Raw genomic sequence first — 19,058 nt, forward strand, 5'->3', positions numbered from 1 at the left:
GGAGCTTTCTCCCCCTCTACTTGCACTCAAGTGAGCAATCCAGGTCTACCTATTCTTCCCCGGAGGACTTTGGCCAGGTGCCAAATGCCAGCCCTCTGATAGCCCCCACTCAACGGACTGTCCCTTTTGACACACCCACCTCTGGGAGTCAGTGGAGCTATGCCTTCCTGGGCGACCGTGGACTATGGAAAAATTGGGTTGAGCGCAAAAGGGGCTGGCTTCCAGCACCTATGTCTGCAAGACCAGAGAGTGCGGTGGGATGTTCGAGTGGCTAGTAGCTACTGTCCGTCTCCTCGGCTTAGTGCAGAAAGCCTGGGAGAAAAGCGCGCAGACTCGGCTTCCCGAGAGGGTGGCGCTTGGAGCACATACCCAACACACAACCTTTCCGGCTACTTGAGAGTCTGGGTGGGATTTACCAGTCGAGGGCGTGACACACCCTAGTCTCTAGTGGGTGGGGGACACCGAGGCAACGGACAGAGGTGTGAGAGCCCTTAATGTTCCTGGGAAGATGGGTAGCTGAGATCGTTCTACACTAGGACTTCCCCAGCAGATTGGGAAACGTCAAATCTCACGTGCAGATACCAGCAGAATCAAGGCAAAGGAAGCAACGAGGTCATCTGGTCTCCGGAAGCGAACAAAATACATCTCCAGGAACCAACTCGAGTGAGTTTGCCCTGAAATATGTGATACTTTGGCACCATTCCTCCCATCTCACAAGCCACACTAAGGGGAGCTCCTCACGCTGTGGGCAGACAATATCAGCGACCAGAAGACACAGTATATGACTCAATGGTAAAAGTAAAACATTGCAATTCGAAAACTATTAACTATGCGAACAGCACCAGCTAATTCAATTCTATCACACACATGCCCCCCCACAGAGAAAGCGAGAGAGAGAGAGAGAGAGAGAGAGAGAGAGAGATAAATATCTATCCCTACTGCTTGGGGGTTGAGATCTGCAAATGTTTCATCTTTTCTTTCTTTGGCTTTCTGATATAGTGTCTCCCTCTATAGTTCCCATCGTCCGAGCCTTCTAGGCGATCCTCCTGGGTCAGCTTCCCCAGTGCTGAGTTGACAGGCACGCACCACCACACCAGGCTTGGAAACTAGCTTCTTGTCTCTCGGGATAGGTAGGGTGGGTAGTGAGTACCGGCCATTCTTCTTAATCTTTATGCAGAGGTAGATTATATGCTGTGAATTCTCCATAGCTATGTTAAAAGGTCACACAGAGGCCATGCGAGGAGAGCGATACACTAAGAAGAAGGAATTTACCATATGTCACATTACCTGCAAATTCATTCTACCCAGGCACACCCACACACACACACACACACACACACACACGCCCACATGAGCATCTCTTCCGGTGATGGGCGGGGCCCCGGGGGAGGAATACAGGGCCTCATCTCAGAGGCTCCCGCTCTGTAACCACGCAGCAACTCCAGGCTGAATTCATTTTCTTTGTCAGTCTTGTGGAGGGAACCCAGGGCCTCTGCACTGAGGAATTTGGAGATAGGGTGTCGCCAAGCCACTGATATGGCCAGGCTGGGCTTCTACTTGGGATCCTCCTGCCTCAGCCTCCTGGAGTGCTGGTGTGACGGGCAGGTGCCAGCAGGCCAGGTTGGCAGTCACTTGTGAGTAGCGTCCATCTCTGTGTTTCCCGGAGGGGAGTGTGTTGGAGGAGCCCCCACGTGCACCTCAGCTCAGGCTCCGGTCTTAGCTGTCACTCTGTATTTTCTACTTTTCCTTTAATTCACCGAATTCCTCGGTGTTACACGAAGTACGTGGCAGCAAATCAAACTGTCAGCCATGAATGTGTGCAGTCAACTGGCTTTTCACAAAGATGTGGTGAATCCTGCTGTTCCTGGGTACCATTGAGACAGACCTTCCCCGCTTGTCAAACAATTGCTAAAGGAGGGCAGTGTTTGCCGCTTTACGTTTGTGGCTCTGTGGCCCCTTTCCCTGGCAGGGGTTGGGAAACAAAACCAGGGGTTCTTCGTGCCCCTTGTCTGAGACGAGGGTTTGGCTAAGTCGCACCGGCTGGGCCCAAGTGGAGATCCTACCGCCCCTGCGCCCGCCCTGCCCCCGAGTACTGGGATGGCAGGGGTGTGTGACACACCGGTTCTGGGAGCCAGGGGAAGTCGGGTGATGGATCTGGACTCTTTGGCCCTCCGATGCCAGCGCTGCAGGCCAGCAGGTGTAGGAAGCCTGGGGCCCAGCCCCGTCCCACACTCCCCACCCACAATTTGGCACACTTCCAGGGCGCAGGCTCCTAGAGGACAGGTGCCGAGGCTCCGCCACCTCACCCTCCCAGGGGCTACCACAGCTTGCGGGGGCCCCCTGCTGGCACAGGGCGCGGATGTACCCAGAAGGAGAGCTTGCGGGCTCTGGGGTACGGAAGTTCTCTCTCCCATAGAGGGTGCCGCTCAGCGCGCAGAGAAACCCTCTCCTCTTATCCCTTCTGTACACTCTTCGGGGCTCATCTGTATGAGCCAGCGGGTCACCCAGGCGGGAAGGAGAGGTTGTGGCAGGAAGGAAGGAAGTCTCCATGTTGGTGCGATAAACCAAAGAGATGCTCGCCGACCCAGATGGAAAGGCAAAGCTAGAGCTCGGCGGCCCTGGCAGGAGGCGGGAGGCAGGAGGCCACAGGCCGGAAGCCGGAAGCCGGGAGCCTGGAGTGGGAGCAAGAAGCAGGAAGCAGAAGGCAGACCAGCACAGTGCAGCCATGCCGAGCCCCTTGGAGGAGCTTGCCAAGCTGGAGTATCTCTCCTTGGTGTCCAAGTTCTCCCGGAGCTGCACAACCACTTGGGGGATCAATGACAAGTATCTAGCTGAATTTGTGATCAGTCTGGCTGAGAAAAATACCACCTTGAATGCTTTTAAGGCTGCCCTGGTTAAGAGTGGAGCAGAATTCACAGACTCTCTGGTCCACAACCTGCTGCACCTCATCCAGAGCATGCGGACCCCAGCAATGCCATCCAAGAGCCGAGATCCCATGCTGAAGCCCAAGAGCACGAAGGAGAATCGGAAGGAGCTGTTTCTGGGACAGTGCGGGCCAGACAATCCGGCTGCTGCTGCCGCCTCCAGTTCGTCTGAGACCATGCTGGATGAGGATGATGTGAATGTCACCGTGGATGCCCTGAGAGAGCTGGAGGGCATGATGCCCAGTGCCACAGCGGGCCAGGGCCAGGACCGGGTCACTGACCGGTACTTGGATTGGGACACAAACAGAGACAGAGACAGAGAATGCAGGCCCAGGCAGCAGTCCTGCTATTGGCGGTCCCGTTCGCGGACCCCGGAGAGGAAGAAAGGGAGGATACTGGCCCGGGAGCAGGAGCCAGAGCCCCCCCAAGGACTGGAAGGACCCCTGTGTCAAGGTTGAGGAGGGGAGCCTGGCCAGGTGGCGGGACAAGCGCATGGATGGCCCATCAGCTGAGGAGCTGGCCATTGGCACATATACACAGGAAAGGTCAGCAGCATCCTGCAGTTCGTGTGCTTTGAGTAGCTGGAGGAGCTCAGGAAGCGGTGGGAAGGCCTGGTGCACATCTCTGAGCTGCGGTGCGAGGCCCGCGTGGCCAACGTGACAGAACTGGTGAGCAAAGGCCAGCGGGTCAAGGCCAAAGTGCTGTCCTTCACTGGGACCAGGACCAGCCTGAGCATGAAGGATGTGGACCAGGAGAGCAGAGAGGATCTGAACCCAAGTGGGTGGCTCTGGGAGAGGTAGAGGCGGCGGCGGCAGCAGCAGAAGCCACAGTGGCAGCATTGATGGTACAACCTGGTCAGGGAGACCGGGGAGGAGACCTCCACGCAGAACCCAGACAGACCCAGCCACCTGTTGCTCGTCGGCTCCCCCACGATGTAGGACAACCGGCTGGAGAGCAAGCACCTCCTCACAGCCATCTCGGATCTTGAGAAATGGGAGATCAAGCAGATGACTGTGGCCAACATCCTCTTCAGAGAGGAGTTTCCAGACTTTAATGAGGAGACAGGCATCCTCCCGCAGCTGGATGGTGGGGAAGACGAGGACCTGGAGATCCAGCTGGTGGACAAGGAGCCCTCATTTCTGCAGGGCCGCATGAAGCACAGCAGCGGGGACACAAACCCCACTGTCAAGATGGGGAAGAACCCAGATGGCTCCCTGTGGCTGGCCGCCATGATGCAGAGCGTACTGGACAACGAACAGTGGGAGCTGAAGCAGGCTCAGCTGTGGGAGGCCAATTTGGACTCCATCCCCATGGGCCTCCACAAGCACTGGGTCGACCCCCTGCCTGACGCTCAGGGCAGGCAGATCATGGCCAAGCTGCGGGCAATTGGGGTGAGGCCCAGCCACATTCCCGAGTTGAAGAGGCAGGTGTTCAGGGGCCACCAGCTGTCCTCCGGCAAGACACAGCTGTCCATCTTGGAGCAGCGGGAGGGCCTGCCCATCTACAGGCTGAAGGGGCAGCTGCTGCAGGCCTTCAATGACACCCAGGTCCTCATCATCATTGGGCAGACCGGGTCCGGGAAGACCACGCAGATCACCCAGGACCTGCCTGAGGTTGGCTACGCGAAGCGGGGCAAGATCGGCTGAACCCAGCCCAGGAGCTTGGCCACCAGGTAGTGGCCGAGAGGGTGGCGGAGGAGTTCGTCTGCCACTTGGGTCAAGAGGTGGGCTACACCGTCCGCTTCGAGGACTGCAGCGGCCCGCAGACCTGCATCAAGTACATGACGGACGGCATGCTGCTGCGCGAGTGCCTGGCAGACCCCGACCTGATGCAGTACGCCGTCATCATGCTGGACCAGGCCCAGGAGGGAACCATCCACACCGACGTGCTGTTCGGGCTGCTGAAGGAGACCGTGCAGAAGCGGCGGGACATGAAGCTGATCATCACCTCATCCACACTGGACATGGTGAAGTTGTCCCAGTACTTCTTTAAGGCCCCCATCTTCACCGTGCTGGGCCGCATGTACCGCGTGGAGATCCTGTACACCAAGGAGCCCGAGACCGACTACCTGGATGCCAGCCTGATCACCGCCATGCAGATCCACCTCACTGAGCCGCCGGGTGACATGCTGGTCTTCCTGACCAGGCAGGAGGAGATCTACATGGACTGCGAGATCGTGTACGAGAGGATGAAGACCCTGGGCCCTGACGTCCCCGAGCTGAACATCCTGCCCATGTACTCTGCCCTGCCCAGCGCCATGCAGACCCGGATCTTCGACCCGGCCCTGCCATGCAGCAGGAATTTCGTGATGGCCAACAACATCGGGGAGACCTCCCTGACCATCGACAGCATCCACGACGTGGTGGACCACGGATTTGTGAAGCAGAGGGTCTACGACTCCAAGTCAGGCGTGGACCAGCTGTGGGTGACGCACATCTCACAGGCCCAGGCGAAGCAGCGCGCGGGCAGGGCCGGCCACACGGGCCCAAGGAGGTGCTACTGGCTGTATACAGAGCACACCTACCGTGACGAGATGCTTGGTACCAAAGTCACTCAGATCCAGAGGAACGATTTGACCAGCACCGTGCTGTCCCTCAGGGACATGGGCGTGAACGACCTGCTGTCCTTCAACTTCACGGTTGCCCCCGCGGTGGAGAACCTGCTCACAGCCATGGACCTGCTCTATGCGCTGGGGCTCCTGGACGACCAGGGCCTGCTCACCCGTCTGGGCCGCAGGATGGCGCAGATCCTGCTGGAGCCCATGCTGTGCAAGATGCACATCATGTCGGTGTGCCTGGGCTGCAGCAAGGAGATGCTGACCATCGTGTCCATGCTGTCCGGGCAGAGCATCTTCTAAAGGCACAAGGAAAAATAAGCCCTCGCCAACCACAAGAAGGCCAAATTCCACCAGACCCAAGGCGACCAACTCACGCTGCTGGTGGTGTACAACTCCGGAAGAACAATGGGTTCTCCCAGGCCTGGTGCTATGACAACTTCCTCCAGGCCCACTCTGCGGACTACACACCCAGGCCCCAAGAATTCTGTCTGACTTGCCTAAGACGGGAGACTTCAGGACTCAACCTTGCCTCACACACAGCAGTGGCAGATCGCAGCACTGCTCTAGTCATGAAGGGAGCTGACTAATCCATGCATGCCCAAAGCCTAAGGACACCATTCATGGGGTGCCTTAAAAATCAACCCACATCATCCCTGGTTTCTAGACCTCCTCGCACTGCTTCGAAGCCTCCATTGGAGTTTTGTAGCCCTTCCTTTATTCTGTCTGCTTTGAGAATAAGTTGTTCACCCAAATCCCATAGATTTCTGGCCATCACTCATAGCCTCATGTTACTGTTGATCTCCAGGGAGATAGTCTCAGGACACGATGACCCAGACCTACTATATGTACCCTAACCTAGTACCCTACCACTGGTCCATGCCTTACTAAATTTGTCTCACCCCAATCTTGCAGAAGATAGCTGGTTATGCCTTTGTTTGCTCAGCCTCTACAGAGGCCACACCTGTCTCACCTCAGGTTTGGGCATTGTCGACATCAGCCTACCATCCTACAGATTGTTCAAACCCTCCTTCCATGAAGGTAGCTATTTAATTCAAGAAGAGCCTTTATAGAGAAGTCAGACCATGAAACACAGACTTATGTTTGTCTCTATCTCTACTCACGTGAAGTTCACCTTCTGAGCCCTCCTCTTTATAAAGCAGCAACCCCCCAACTCAGGAGGGCCTCCGCTCTGCTGATGTTTTGGAGCCTCCTAAAGCATTGGGACATCTATTGCCCTCTGACTGTACCTTTACCTTAATCACACACTCACCCCATGAACATCTTAATACATGGATCGACATGGGCAATGATGACCACCTCACTGGTCAGCCCATACTAGATATCTCTATGCTGATCAGTGTCGAATCCAAGACTGTAATAGGCATGAGCTCCCTTACTTAGGGGATTTCTTCTTGGGAACCATGGCAGCACTAACCCCTTCTCCCTGCCTACTGTTAGGCAATCTTAAAAGCTCACAAGACTGGCTACAGATTGATACAAACTGGATCCTCCTACACTGGAAGGAAAAAAAAACAAAACTCAACGTGCTACTCAACAGATTCACTCAGGGCAAGCACCCCCTCTTACGGGAGCACTCCTAGCATTCACATTGGGTCCATGGGAGGGAGATGAAAAAGCCGTCAGGCACCTCTTTAATGTCCTCAACCATTCCTGGCTGTACTCTCCCAGCACTTTCTCGCTCTGCAGGACTTCTGCCTACCTCTGCCTCCCTGCTAACTGGACAGGAACCTGTAGTCTTCCTTACCTTAGCACCAAGGTAAACATTGGCTGTGGAGACACTGACTTCCCAATCCCAGTTCAGGTTCATATCTGACAATGCTGAGCTCCCTTCCTGATACCCCTTATAGTAGGCCTAGGATCTTAGGTTCAGGGATTGGGACTGGAGTCCCAGGTATAACCACAGAAGCCCTTACTTACCGGTCATTTTCTCATGACTTAACTAACTAAACGCTTAGGAGAAATCTCTAATTCTATGGTAAGAATTATCAAAAGAGAATGATCCTTAAAATGGAGTCATTCTACAAAACTGCACGCCTTGGGCTTACTAAGAGCAGGAAATGGGGGACGGACATGTATCTGTCTTCAGGAAGTGTGCTGTTTTTCTAGGTAAACATATTAGTGGTCATTCACCGAGTTGTAAAAGGACTCTGAGACCAGCTGCCAGGTTCCGGGAACAATCCTAAACTAGTGGGTTTTGAAATCTCTCCTGGAATAGCTGGACACCATCAGTTGCCCCTCTACTTGGAACCTGATGGCCATCTTCCTGTTGCTAATGAGTGGCCCTTGTCTGAGGCATCTGCAAGACTGAGTTCAGTCTGATTGTGTTCTCCACCTCTTCCCCTGACCATCGGATTCTGGAGCCTGCAAACTGTGAGAGCTGCCACGCTGAGCTGTAAAGACCAGCTCTGCCTCAGAACTGCCTCGCTGAGCTATACAGCTCAGCTGGGTCTCAGAGCTGCTACACAGATCCACCACACTGGCATGTGAAGCTCAGCTGTGCCTCAGAGTTACTAATTTGAGCCATCACTCTGAACCATAAAACTCAGATGTGAATTCTGCGCTCTGTCACTTGGTTGCAACACCGAGTTGCAAACCTCAGCTGCACCTGCTCATCTGTGGGTCTTGGCCGTAACACAAAGCTGGGGCACTGAGCTCTGACACTCAGCTGTGGTACTTGGCTATAGCACTGAGCTGCTCTTGCTGTACCACAACACTGGCTGATTTTGTCCTCAAGCCTTGCTGAGAAAAATACCACCTGCGATACTTTTAAGGCTTCCCTGGTCAAAAATGGTGCAGAATTCATGGACTCTCCATCAGATCAGAAACCTGCTGGGCCTTATCCAGACCACGTGGCCTCCAGCCAAAGCCATGCACCAGCAAAGAGCCTGACGTTAAGCGGCATCCCAAGAAGAAGCTGCAGGAGCCATACCTGGGCTTCTGCCAGCCCAGCAACCCCACCACCTGGACCATGCTGGATGAGGACGACATGAAGGACGCTTTTGACATCCTGAAAGACCAAGGGGCTGTGATGCCCAGCCCCACAGCAGGCCAGGAGGAGCAAAGACATGCTGTATACTGAAACAGGGAGAAAAAGAAAAGGCAGAGATGAAGCTGAGACTAGGACTGGGACAGGGATTAGGACACAGACACAAACTGTGACTGAGACAGAGTCCACAGGTGCAGACACTGAGCTTGCCTTTGGCAGTCTCATTCCTGGACCCAGGAGAGGAATCAAAAGCAAGTCCAGACAGCAGTCCAGGAGCACGAACCCGAGCACCCCCACACAGGCATGTATGCACGCAGGCACACATGCATACCTTGCAGAGCTGCAAGGACCACAGGAACACGTGTGGGGAGGGGAGCCTGGTCGGGTGGTGGGGCAAGCACGTGGGCCACCCACCAACCAAGGAGGCAGCCACTGGCCGCATCTACACAGGCAATGTCACTAGCATCCTGCAGTTGGGTGCAGCTGCAGGGTCCGAGGAAGCAGTGAGAAGGCCTGGTGCACATCTCTGAACTGTGGCATGGGGGCCACGTGACCAGTGTGGCAGATGTCTTGAGCAAAGGCCAGCGGGTCAAGGTCAAAGTACTATCCTTCACCAGGACTAAGACCAACCTGAGCACGAAGGACGTAGATCAGGAGACTGGAGAGGATCTGAACCCAAATCGGCGGCAGAGCAACCTAGTCGGGGAGGTCAGTGAGAAGGCCTCCCCACGGAACCCAGACAGACCCAGCCACCTGTCACTCATCGGTGCCCCCACAGGAAGAGGATGCCACCCTGGAGCGCAAGCACCTCAGGTACATCTCTGACCCCAAGAAGTATATCAAGCAGGTGATTGTGGCCACCGTGCTCTCTCCAAAGAGTCATTTCAAGACTTCAACAAGGAAGCAAGCATCCTCCCAAAGGTGGATGATGAGAAACATGAGGACCTGGAGATCGAGGTGCTTGCTGGAGTGGGAGCCCTCATTCCTAAGGAGCCACATGAAGCAGAACACGGCCCTGAAACCCCATCAAGATGCTCAAGAACCTGTACTGCTCCGTGTCGCAGGCCGCCATCATGCAGAGTATGCTGGCCAAGGAGTTGCAGGAGCTGCCACAGGCACAGCAGTGGGAGGCCGACATGCACCCCTTCCCCTTTGGCCTCAACAGGCACTGCGTCGACCCCCCACCTGATGCTGAGGGCAGGCAGATCGCGGCCAACATGCAGGGAATCAGAGTAAAGCCCAGCGCTGTCCTTGTGTGGAAAACACACACATTCAGGGGGCAAGAAGATACAGATGGCAATAGAGGAGCATTGGGAGTGCCCGCCCATCTACAGGCTGAAGGGGAAGCTGGTGCAGGCCATCCATGGCAATCAGATCCTCATCATTATCACAGAGAGCGGGTCTGGAAAGACCACTCAGATCACTCAGTACCTGGCTAGGGCTGCATACCCGTGCTGAGCAAGAGCAGGTCTCCCCAGTCAAGGTGTGTAGTCGCCATGTCCATGGCCAAGTGGGTGTCTGAGGATTTCAGCTGCTACTTGGTTCAAGAGGTGGGCTACGCCATTCGTTTTGAAGGATGCACCAGCCCTGAGACCAACATGAAGTACATGATGGACAGCATGCTGCTCCGAGAGTGCCTGATCGACTGTTACTTGACAGAGTTCACGATCATCATGCTGGGTGAGGCACGCAAGGGGATGGTCCAAGCCAACGTGCTGTTCGGGTTGCTGAGGAAGACAGTGCGGATACATGGGGACATGAAGCTGATCGTCACTTTGGCCACACTGGATGCGATGAAGCACTCCCACTTCTTCTCTGAAGCCCCCATCTTCACGATCCCTGAATGCTACAAACCCAAAGAGATCCTGTACCCCTAGGAGCCCAAGACTACCAGCAGGTCAATCTGATTACTGTTAAAAGATTGGTTATTCCCTCCTGATCCTGTCTGTCTTCACACAAAGCTCACCCTCTCCATTACAACTACTCCCCACTCTCCCTTGTTCAAAAATGCATCTCATATCTTCCCCAGAGCTCATGTAAAAATGTCTCCCCAGACCCAGGATTCATTTTTGTGGCCCCCAATAAGCATGGCTTTTTGGAGTTAGCATTATGGAGGTATACCTTCCCAAACCTGAGTCATTCCACAGTGGCTATATTTGTTATCCTAGTCTAGGTCTCCTGGGATTGTGTGAGGGTTTTAATCAAACGAAAGCCTTGTATGGTGCTAGGATTATGTCTGAATCCAAGTTAACCCTTCCGATGGCGAATACATAATAGCACCAAACTGCTGTGTGACTTATAAAGGATATTTGTAACAATGTTTCATATCTTGATTTTACCATAAATTTAAAATATAACTCAAGAAATTTAAATTAAGTAATTTAAATAAATTTAAATTATAAGTCAAGAATGAGTAGTATTAGAGCCAAGGTTTTAGCTCAGTGATGCCACCGCCTGTCTCACAAGTGCAAGAACCCGGTACCAAAAAAATAAAAATAAAAAGAATGAGTATTATCAATCTTCTTCGTAATCTTGTCTGTGGTAACCACTTCTCCCATGTCTATACAATATGATTAGTAAGTTTTATTAAAATCCTATGAATTATGATCAAACATGAATTTTCTTCACTACAGTATAACTTTAATATTTTGGAATGATATATGTCCTTAGCAGAAGTATCTGATAATCCATTTATTGACAATCAGCCAAGAGATAGCTGGCCCAAAAAATCATAAAAGTGTGTTTTACAAACTGGCCATGTGTAGCACCATCATTCTAGATATCAGTTGTCTTTTATGGCAGTCTTCATGATTTTATCCTTTGGCATGCACTTCCCAGAAAATTAAAATATCTTTTAGCTGACCATCAGGACTTGATGAACAAATAAACATGATTACAAAATGCATTTGATTTAAATTCATCCAAAAGAGGAATGTTGTCCAAGTGAAATTAATTCATCTGGAATCACTTTAATGTTTCACATTATTTAATATAAAATACTAATCTAGAGTGGAATGTTTGTCGACATTTTGTTATTGCCTGATTAAATCCCAAACAAGCCAGAAGATCTAAATGTCAGATGGTGATCTAAAGCAGCCTCTACTAGTTAATTCCCTAACCAAGTTAACTCACACTCATAGGTCTTAGAGCTGTTCATGGAGTTGGAATTCTCCCAAGGCAAACCTAATAGTGGAACTGCCATCTCACCCCCACTGTCTAGGACAACCTTTGATCTTTCTCACACTGGACACTCCAGGACAAGCAGGGAAGTGAAACACCCAAGGACTCAGCAATGTCTTTGTCCTAATTCCATTACATGAGAGAAGCTTCCTTGCCACCTGACTTCTTTCCTCAGGTGTTTAGGCATGCGTCACAGTCTGACAGCCCTCTTAGCTCTGTCTGGCTACTTCTTCATCTTCTGATAGGTGCTTTCCTCCAATGTGTTTCTTACATGTTGAAGGTTGTCTATCTTGGAATCTACTTCTAATGTGGTATTAGAAGTAGTCTGAGAAAAAATGTGATAAAGAAGGGATTGGGGACTGGCTTATATACTTTCCAGTGGGAAGGAGGACAGTATCCCGGAAGAGGGACATAAAACAGAATATCACACAATGTTGGCTCTCTCGATAAAGATTTCACCAAAGGAAGGCAGGAAACACCCCTGCTGCAGGAGAGTATTGCAAGTTCAATTCTTCAGGTTACTTACTGAAAGCTCAGTGGGGACAAAGTCTCCAAAGATAGCTGACTTGGTTGCTTCCTGGGAACATGTGATGGTACCCTGTCGCAGGATAACAAGAAGCTGAAGGTTGTTAAAAGCAGTTAGTGGATAAATGTGAGTCAAAGGGCTTCTGTGATGCTTAGGAGGAGACCAGTGGCTCCTGTAGGGGGAAGGTGGGCACAACACCCTTCTAGAGACCTAAGCTTTCAGAGACATTGGAATTCCCAGCAAAGGCATTTTGAAAGTTTATGCAAAAGTCAAGAATTTTGTGAGGAAACCTTGGAACCCCAAAGGTACTGTCTCTGAGACCTTTCCAGGCTGATGACTACAGTTAAATTTCAATAATCTCAGCCAGGATATTCTGGGCCTGACAAGAGAGGGGAAACTAACCTTTTGTGTGTGTGTTTTGTTTTGTGTTTTGAGACAGGGTCTCACTGTATAGCTGAGACTGATCTGGAATTTACTATATAGCCCAGGCTGGTCTCAAAGTCACAGCGATCCTCCTTCTTCACTCCAAGTGCTGGGATTACAGGTGTGAGCCACCACACCTGGCCTAACTTTTGTAAGAATGAACTAGCAGATACCAGAGTCAAGAGAGCACACTTGAGTTTGGATTTTGTGGATGTCCTCCTCATTTGACACCCGCAACTTGACACCCACAGTTTCATACCTGATACCCATAACCTAAGAAGGAGAGGTTTATTTTGGCTCATATTGCAATCCACAGTTGGCTGGCTCTGAAGCAGGATAGCATGGCGGAGGGGCACGGCAGAGGAGGAGCTGCTCACAGCATAGCATCCAGGAAACAGTCAAGGGAGGAGCAAGGCGGATGGAACCTTTTGGATCACACCCAAAGTGACTCACCTCTTCCAACCAGGCCGCACCTCCTAACAGCCATTGGCTGCAACACCCCTATAATCCAATCATCTTCCAAAAGTACTGCCTATGATCACATGCAGCCTTAGGAGGACATTTAGATATAACCATAATTAGAGGGGAGCGGATGACAAGCCTGGAAATCCAAGAACTCATTTATCGGGAGCATTCTTTTCTTTTTTTTTGTTTTGTTTTGTTTTCTTGATACCGGGTATCCATCTCAGGACCTTGCACTTGCAAGGCAAGCACAGTGCCACTGAATTAAATCCCTGGCCCTATCTGGAGCACTCTTAAAACACTGGGTTTGATACTATGGTAACAAAGGGGAAAAGCCTGAGTTGCCCAGGCAGAGGGTAGAGAATCAAGAAATTAAGGAAATGCAAGGCTGAGGCAGGAGAATGTCCAGGTCATCCTGGGCCTCTTAGTAAGACTTGGTCTCAAAATTTAAAAATTTAAAAATGAGGCTAGGATTGTGGATCAGTAGTAGAATGGTAGAATGTTGCCTAGTATATGTGAGGCTTTGGGATCTATACTAGGGAAAAGGGAAAGGCAAGCAGGATGGCAGGAAGGCAAGAAAGAAGGCAGGCAGGAAAGACAGGCAAGTGAGCATGACACATTGGCATTCTCCACATGCAGCTTCCATAAACTCCACATGGCGTTTTCCTCACCTAACAAACTTCTACAATTTCTCTGGAATAGAGTCTCTTTCCTTCCTCACACATCACCCAGCATATCCCCAGCTGGGTTAGGTTGTGACTGAAGTATAGATCCTGGCATGCAAGGTCGTGAAGGAGGAAGGGAAGACTGGATCAGTTCTATAAGCTGTTAGGTTTGGGGGTATCTGGTGATTTGAAAGTAACCCTATTCTCTGCCACCCAGGATCTTGACCTTGGCAGAGCTGATGCCTGACTAGCTGAGAGGTGAACCTGGTTTCGTGAGTAAGTGTCTGGCTTCCTTTTTTTTCTCAGCCTTCTGGCTGAGGGAGACAAGAGACTGTAATAAGAAGGCTTCTGAGGGTTAGGGATTTAGCTCAGTGGTTCTGCCACCTGCCTTGCAAGTGCAAGGCCCCCAGTTAGAACCTTGGTACCAAAAAAAAAAGTGCTTCTGGCTTTCACACTTAGCTTTTCAAAATAATTAAGTACTTTCAACTCTGTTACTTTTCCAGAGTGTTCAGCTGTGCTTGATAAAACCACCTAATTACACTGAGCTAAGGGTTAATATTTTCCTACATATCTCAATACAGTGTACCTGCTGTTCATTTGCCTCCAGTTTTCCATGCACAAACACTTGAAAATTTTAATAATTTTAACAATTTTATCATGTGTCAGGAGTCATCTGTATTCTTCCAACCACCTGTGATAGTCTGCACCACTTTCCTAGAGCTTCCATAACAAATTACTACAGATTATGTGGCTTAAAACAACACAAATTCATTCTTTTGCCATTATAAAGGCAAGAAGTCTGAAACAGAGAAATGAGCAGGGCCAAGGTCCCTAAAGGCTCTAGGAAAGAATCCTTCCTTGCCTCTTCTAGTGCCTTGTAGCTCCAGGAGCTCTTAGGCGTATGGCAGTATCACTCCAATCTTTCCATCTTTATGTCTTCAGTGCTGTGTCCTCGGACATTAGATTGAGGATGCACTCTCGTCTAGTATGATCTCATTTCTATCCTTAACTAACATCCGCAAAGACCCTATTTCCAGATAAGATCACATCCCCAGGTTCTAAGCATACATGACTTCGGTGGGGGTATCCTTCAACTCCTCGCTGCTAGCTGGCTTCAACAATCCAGCCTCAGATTCCTGAGCAATCCTATCTGAATAGCGACTGACTTGGATTATTCCAGGCACTGCTACAGGTTGGGTCCCCAGGAAGCCACCTGTGAAACAAACAATAACATGAAGGAAGTTTATTAAATGTTGCTTTTAGGATGAATGTGTGTGGAAGGGATGGACAGACAGCAGGATTCAGTAGCAGAGAAGTCTGAACACCATCCCTTTTACATAATCCCTTTACCCCTTTTATTTCCTCTTGCCTTCCCTGCTCCTTGCTCCTTCTTTCCCTAGATCCCCTTTCTATCTGGAGTAATTTTAAACAATTTCAATATTACAATATTGTGGTGTATAGGAAGTAACAATGAAAAGTAGTTTAAACAAAGACCTCACCAATTTTTACAAGTTTTGACTGCTTTCACATCATTGTCCTCTAACGAAATTTAGAATCACAAACATTAGCAGTATGTCTAAATGTCTTCAATTGCTCTTGAAGCAGTCAAGTGAATTTGAATCTTTACTCAGGAAATCTTGACTGAGACAAGACCTTGGATAACTACCAACTCCCATCTCTTGGCTGTCAGTTGTCTCCCAATTAGTTTGAGGCTCAGCAGAATGCGGATCCTGGATAAGTTTCATCTGGCATCTGTTCAATCTTTAAATCTCTCAAATGTATCATGTCTCATCTCATAGTTTAGGCCTCATCTGGACTATTACAGTAACTCAAAACAAGATCAGAGGCAGAGAAACCAAGTTCATGAAATAGTATAGGTCTTCTGTGATGTGGTCCTGCTCACTTCCCACTGTAACTTCTGGCAGTCTCAAGATAGAATAAAGACATTTACTTGGTTATATCAATTATTTCCAAAACACTAAGTACTTGGGTAAGCTGCTTCCTATAACTAGAATACTTTTCCTACCAAATACACATCTCCATCTCTTTCTGTTATTAATTCAAGCATTGCTCACCATACGAATAGCCAAATTTAATTACACTCACCTTCTCTGGTAGCCCTGTGATATATGTAGGCCCATGTCGATTATACATCATTGATTTGCTTCTTTTATCCTTCATTGTTCAGAATTCTTTTATATAAATATATCATGAGCTTTTATACTAGAGCACTCAAAATTATATCTATGGACAGCCTTAGAGGAACAGAAAAAAAACCTGGATGTCCCCAGAGCTTAATTCTTTATTCTATAAAAATATTGTAAATGTTCATTCTGCCAAGAAAAATGTTCCTGGCATTTCATAAACTACATTTTTATAAAGTAAAAGAAAGAAAATACATGACAATTACTGCCTCAATTCAAACTTTATTCTCAAGAAATCTATCAACAATTAGCAAAAAAAGGGTCTTTTTTTCCCATGTAAACTAACTATACCAGCAGAACAGCAGTTGACAGGGTACCGTGGAAATTTTATGATTGCTGGCATCAGTTATAGTTTGAATTTGGCCTTAGATAAATTTCTTGCCCTCTGGATCTCAGTTCCTTGAATCAAAAGGATTATATTGCACTGCTAAAACTCTTTTTACTGAGAGTACTTATACAACTGTATAAGGATATATGTATAAGTCTGTTCATTGGAACAGTTAGAAAAACTAAAGACTGGGTGCCACCAAAATTTGATTATATGGGAAAATTTTTTCTTAACAATTACATGATGTCTATGCCATCCAAAGCTATGCAAAATTTAATAAGTACTGAACTCTGTGAACTGACTTGGAGATCTGTCCACACCTGTATGTGGGAAAAATCATGTTGAATGTGTACAATTATGATCTTGTTGAACATTTTGGTAAAAACATATACACATAAATATGTATTTATACAAAACTAGGACAATCAAACCAAAGTTTGTAACATATTAAGTAGGGGATAAGAACTGCAAGAGAAAAATAATTTCAATAAATAATTTTATTTTGATTGAAATATTCTATTAAGGACTTTCTTGTTTTGTTTCATTTTTTGAGACAGTATCTCATTTTGTATACTGGGCTAGCCTTGAACTCATTATGTAACCTGGGCTGGCCATGAACTCATGGAAATCTTCCTGCCTCGGCCTCTCAAGTGCTGGGATTACAGGCTTTCACTACTGTGCCTCGCTATTTTAAAAAGGAAACTTCAAACCCACATTAAGAGGAATAATACTTTTTCAAGAATGATATGCACAGAAGTTTCTGCCCCTATGAATCTCTCACATCTTAAGGTAGATTGTTTTCTCCTAGGAGGATTACACACTGGTAGCTCACTTTCAACGTAACTAAAGATGTGTACTATCAAGTTAAATGTACAGTTCAGTTAACTATACTTAGTCACTATTCTTTCCTTAAAACAATCAATTATTCTTTAGATATCATCTTTTAAATTTTCAGGGATGGTCCCTTTAATGTTTCTTTGATATTCTTAATATCACCAGAAGATGTGGGCAAATGATAAATTAAGGCAACTAACAGCTTTGGCAAAGGGAAAGATCAAAATATTAAAGTTATCAACTTCATGCAACTTAGAGTTATATTCTCATTATTATAGAAATAAAAATAATATCAGAGCATATAGCAGTGCAGTTCTTAAAATGTTGTTATGTGGGCCCCCTTTATGTAGGAACCAGCCTACAATCTGAGCTTGAACCTGACCAAGAGGTGACAAAACTGAAAAATAAAGAGACACAGAAACAAGTTAAAATTTGGGGGGGTGTCTCCCTTCAACATAGAACCCCAAATGATTGGCACATCTTGGCTTTATTCACTCAGGCAAGGACATGGGCAATCAGAGTCCCACAGGATTCATCTGTCTCCCACCCTCCATGGTACTTCTCCAGGTAAACAACAGAATCTCAGGTGTTTCACTTAGTCTTGCAGCATGTTAGTGAGCTTGCATGCTCTCTGCTGAGTGTTCACCATGAAGGCCAATTAGGCCTCATCCTTCCTATTTGATCTCCACACCTTTACAACAGTGAAAATTACTAAGAACCCAATTAGCTTCTGTTGCATTGGCTACATATACTGATAAATACAACACTACAAATTGAAATAGAAAATCTTGAAATATTTATAATTTAATATTAATCTCAGGGCACGTTACCATGGTTCATTTTATGATAGTAAACTCTCTTCCAAAAGATAGCAAGAATAGCACTGTTCAACGTGCTTGCAACCACCTAGCTGAATGGAAGTCATTTGATCACCATATCTGCTTCCACATTACAATTATTACAGTGTGTTATTTTGTTTGAAGTATCTGAAGAAAATCCAGGCTCACACAAATGTATAATTTTAAAAGGGAAGAATATTTTAACTTTTTCAGATAAGTGTGGATATTTTTCTGTAATACTGCATCAAAACTCAAGTTATAATTTATTCAAATGAGTCACAGTGTGAAATCTGTAGCCACATGAGAGAAAGTAGAGAACCTTCATGCTCTGCTAAATTAAAATACATTAGTTTATTTTTCACTCTGAATGACTCTTACTCATGCATTATTTGGTATTATCATACATTGGTCATTTAGAAAATATTTCTTTTTTTAATTAATGAATTTATTGGTACATTTAAGGTATACGATATAATGAAATTCATCATTGGAAATTTGTACCTTTACATAATCCGTCTCAGTTCTTATTTTTCCCCCATTCCCCTGACCTCCCTTCAACCCCTCCCACCCCTCCTTATCTACAAAGATTTTGTTTCCATTTTTTATTTTTCTTATACTAATTCCATTTCCCTCTTTCTTTTCCCCATACCCCTCCCACTTCCCTTTCTTCTTTGCATTTTTTCTTCCTATTTCATATTATCTGTTATACATTTTCATTCTTATTTACACTTTCAGTTTCTCACACTAGAGAAACTGTTCAGTATTTATACATGTGTCCTATTATTTTCACTTAAGAGTATCACCTCAATGTGCACCCATTTAGCTATAAATATCTCTACTTTCTCATTCTTTATGACTGAGAAGTACTCCGTTTCACTGAAAAAAAAAGGGGGGGAAAAAAAAAGAAGAAAAAGCACCACATTTTCTTTATCCAGTCTCCTGTTGATGGGCAATTAGGCTGCTTCCAAGTTTTAGCTATCATGAATTGTGCTGCTGTGAAAATGGGTGCACATATATCACTGTGGTATGATTCTTTTAATTCTTTGGGGAAGGTACTCAGCAGGGGGATAGGTGGGTCAAATCGGACCTCCAATCCCAGTTCATGGAGG

At 47.8% G+C, this 19,058-nt stretch overlaps 1 protein-coding gene and 2 pseudogenes across 1 annotated transcript in view; all 3 read left to right on the forward strand.

Annotated features, from left to right (window-relative positions):
- The window catches only part of LOC104874101 (ATP-dependent RNA helicase DHX8-like), a 5,527-nt gene extending 4,849 nt beyond the window's left edge, over positions 1-678 (forward strand). The window contains 1 exon segment of the mRNA XM_033760691.1: positions 579-678. Coding sequence (XP_033616582.1) covers positions 579-678 — 100 coding nt within the window.
- A 2,263-nt stretch (positions 679-2,941) lies between these two features.
- Positions 2,942-6,068, forward strand: LOC104874102 (annotated as a pseudogene).
- A 712-nt stretch (positions 6,069-6,780) lies between these two features.
- The window catches only part of LOC104874103, a 56,668-nt pseudogene continuing 44,390 nt past the window's right edge, over positions 6,781-19,058 (forward strand).

This window comes from Fukomys damarensis, unplaced genomic scaffold (assembly GCF_012274545.1).
Source record: "Fukomys damarensis isolate Sample0158 unplaced genomic scaffold, DMR_v1.0_HiC HiC_scaffold_73677, whole genome shotgun sequence".
Lineage (NCBI taxonomy): Eukaryota > Metazoa > Chordata > Mammalia > Rodentia > Bathyergidae > Fukomys > Fukomys damarensis.